The sequence below is a fragment of the Malurus melanocephalus genome, unplaced genomic scaffold, assembly GCF_030028575.1.
Source record: "Malurus melanocephalus ecotype Western Australia unplaced genomic scaffold, MMel_1.1 scaffold_1209, whole genome shotgun sequence".
Lineage (NCBI taxonomy): Eukaryota > Metazoa > Chordata > Aves > Passeriformes > Maluridae > Malurus > Malurus melanocephalus.
In genome coordinates this window covers 35,438-36,690 of record NW_026624441.1, presented here as the reverse complement: position 1 = coordinate 36,690, position 1,253 = coordinate 35,438, and the positions used below count along the sequence as shown (strand labels likewise).

At 61.5% G+C, this 1,253-nt stretch overlaps 1 protein-coding gene across 1 annotated transcript in view; it reads left to right on the top strand.

Annotated features, from left to right (window-relative positions):
• LOC130586565 (CUB and sushi domain-containing protein 2-like) overlaps window positions 1-1,253 on the top strand; it is a gene marked incomplete at its 5' end in the record, with an annotated part of 54,308 nt that overhangs the window by 33,980 nt on the left and 19,075 nt on the right. Inside the window, 2 exons of the mRNA XM_057387413.1 lie at window positions 1-181; window positions 1,000-1,194. The exon at window positions 1-181 is cut by the window's left edge and continues 4 nt beyond it. Of these exons, the coding sequence (XP_057243396.1) occupies window positions 1-181; window positions 1,000-1,194 (376 nt within the window). The remainder of the gene's footprint in view (window positions 182-999; window positions 1,195-1,253) is intronic.

The following is a 1,253-nucleotide window of genomic DNA, read 5'->3' as shown; positions in this document are numbered from 1 at the left end:
TCCTGCGGCATCCCCCGAGCCCCCAGGAACGGGGTGGTTTTTGGCAAGGAGTACACGGTRGGCACCAAGGCCGTGTACCGCTGTGACCACGGCTTCCGCCTGCAGCCAGGCAGCGCGGCCAGCGCCGAGTGCGGCCAGGACGGGCTCTGGAGCAACGGAGACCGGCCCCCACTGTGCCTGGGTGAGGGGGATTGGGGTGGATGAGTGGGGTTTGGGGTGGGTGAGTGGGGTTTGGGGTGTCCTTCCACTCCATGAGTGGGTGTCGGGGTGGATGAGTGGGGATTGGGGTGGAGGTGGGGACTGGGGAGATGGTGATTGGAGTGGATGAGTGGGGACTGGGGAGAGATGGGAATTGGGGTGGATGACTGGGGATTGGGGTGGATGAGCGGGGATCGGGGTGGATGAGTGGGGATTGGGGTGGATGAGTGGGAATTGGGGTGGATGAATGGGGTTTGGGGTGGATGAATGGGGATTGGGGTGAATGAGTGGGGATTGGGGTGTCCATCCTCCCTGTGAATGGGGTTTGGGGTGGAGGTGGGAATTGGGGTGGATGAGCGGGAATCAGGGTGGATGAGTGGGGTTTGGAGTGGATGAGTGGGGATTGGGGTGGATGAATGGGGATTGGGGTGTCCATCCACTCCATGAGCGGGGATCAGGGTGGATGAGTGGGATCGGGGTGGATGAGTGGGGATTGGGGGGAGATGGGGATCGGGATAGAGGTGGGGATTGGGGGGAGCTGGGGATTGGAGGGATGTGGGGTTTGGGGTGCAGGTGGGGATCAGGGTGGATGTGGGGCTTGAGGTATCCATTCAACCCTGTGAGTCRGGATTGGGGTGTCCATCCATCCCATGAGTGGGGGTTTGGGGTATCCATCCACCCTGTGATTGCAGCAGGGGATGTTCCCCCCATTCAAACCGGTATTTTTTTGAGATTCAAACCCCAATTAACCAACTCTCTCATTTTTTCGGTGTCATTTTTCCGGTGTGATTTGTGGCCCAGCCGTGACGTGCCCCGACGTGGGCAGCCTGGCGGTGGAGCACGGCCGCTGGCGCCTGACCTACGAGTCRCAGTACCACTACAACGCGCAGCTGATGCTCATCTGCGACCCCGGCTACTAYTACACGGGCCAGCGGGTCATCCGCTGCCAGGCCAACGGCACCTGGAGCATCGGCCAGCCCGCGCCCACCTGCAGGAGTGAGAGCAGGGCGGGGATGGGGTCATTGTTTGGGGTCAGCAGAACTCGTCCCCAAAGG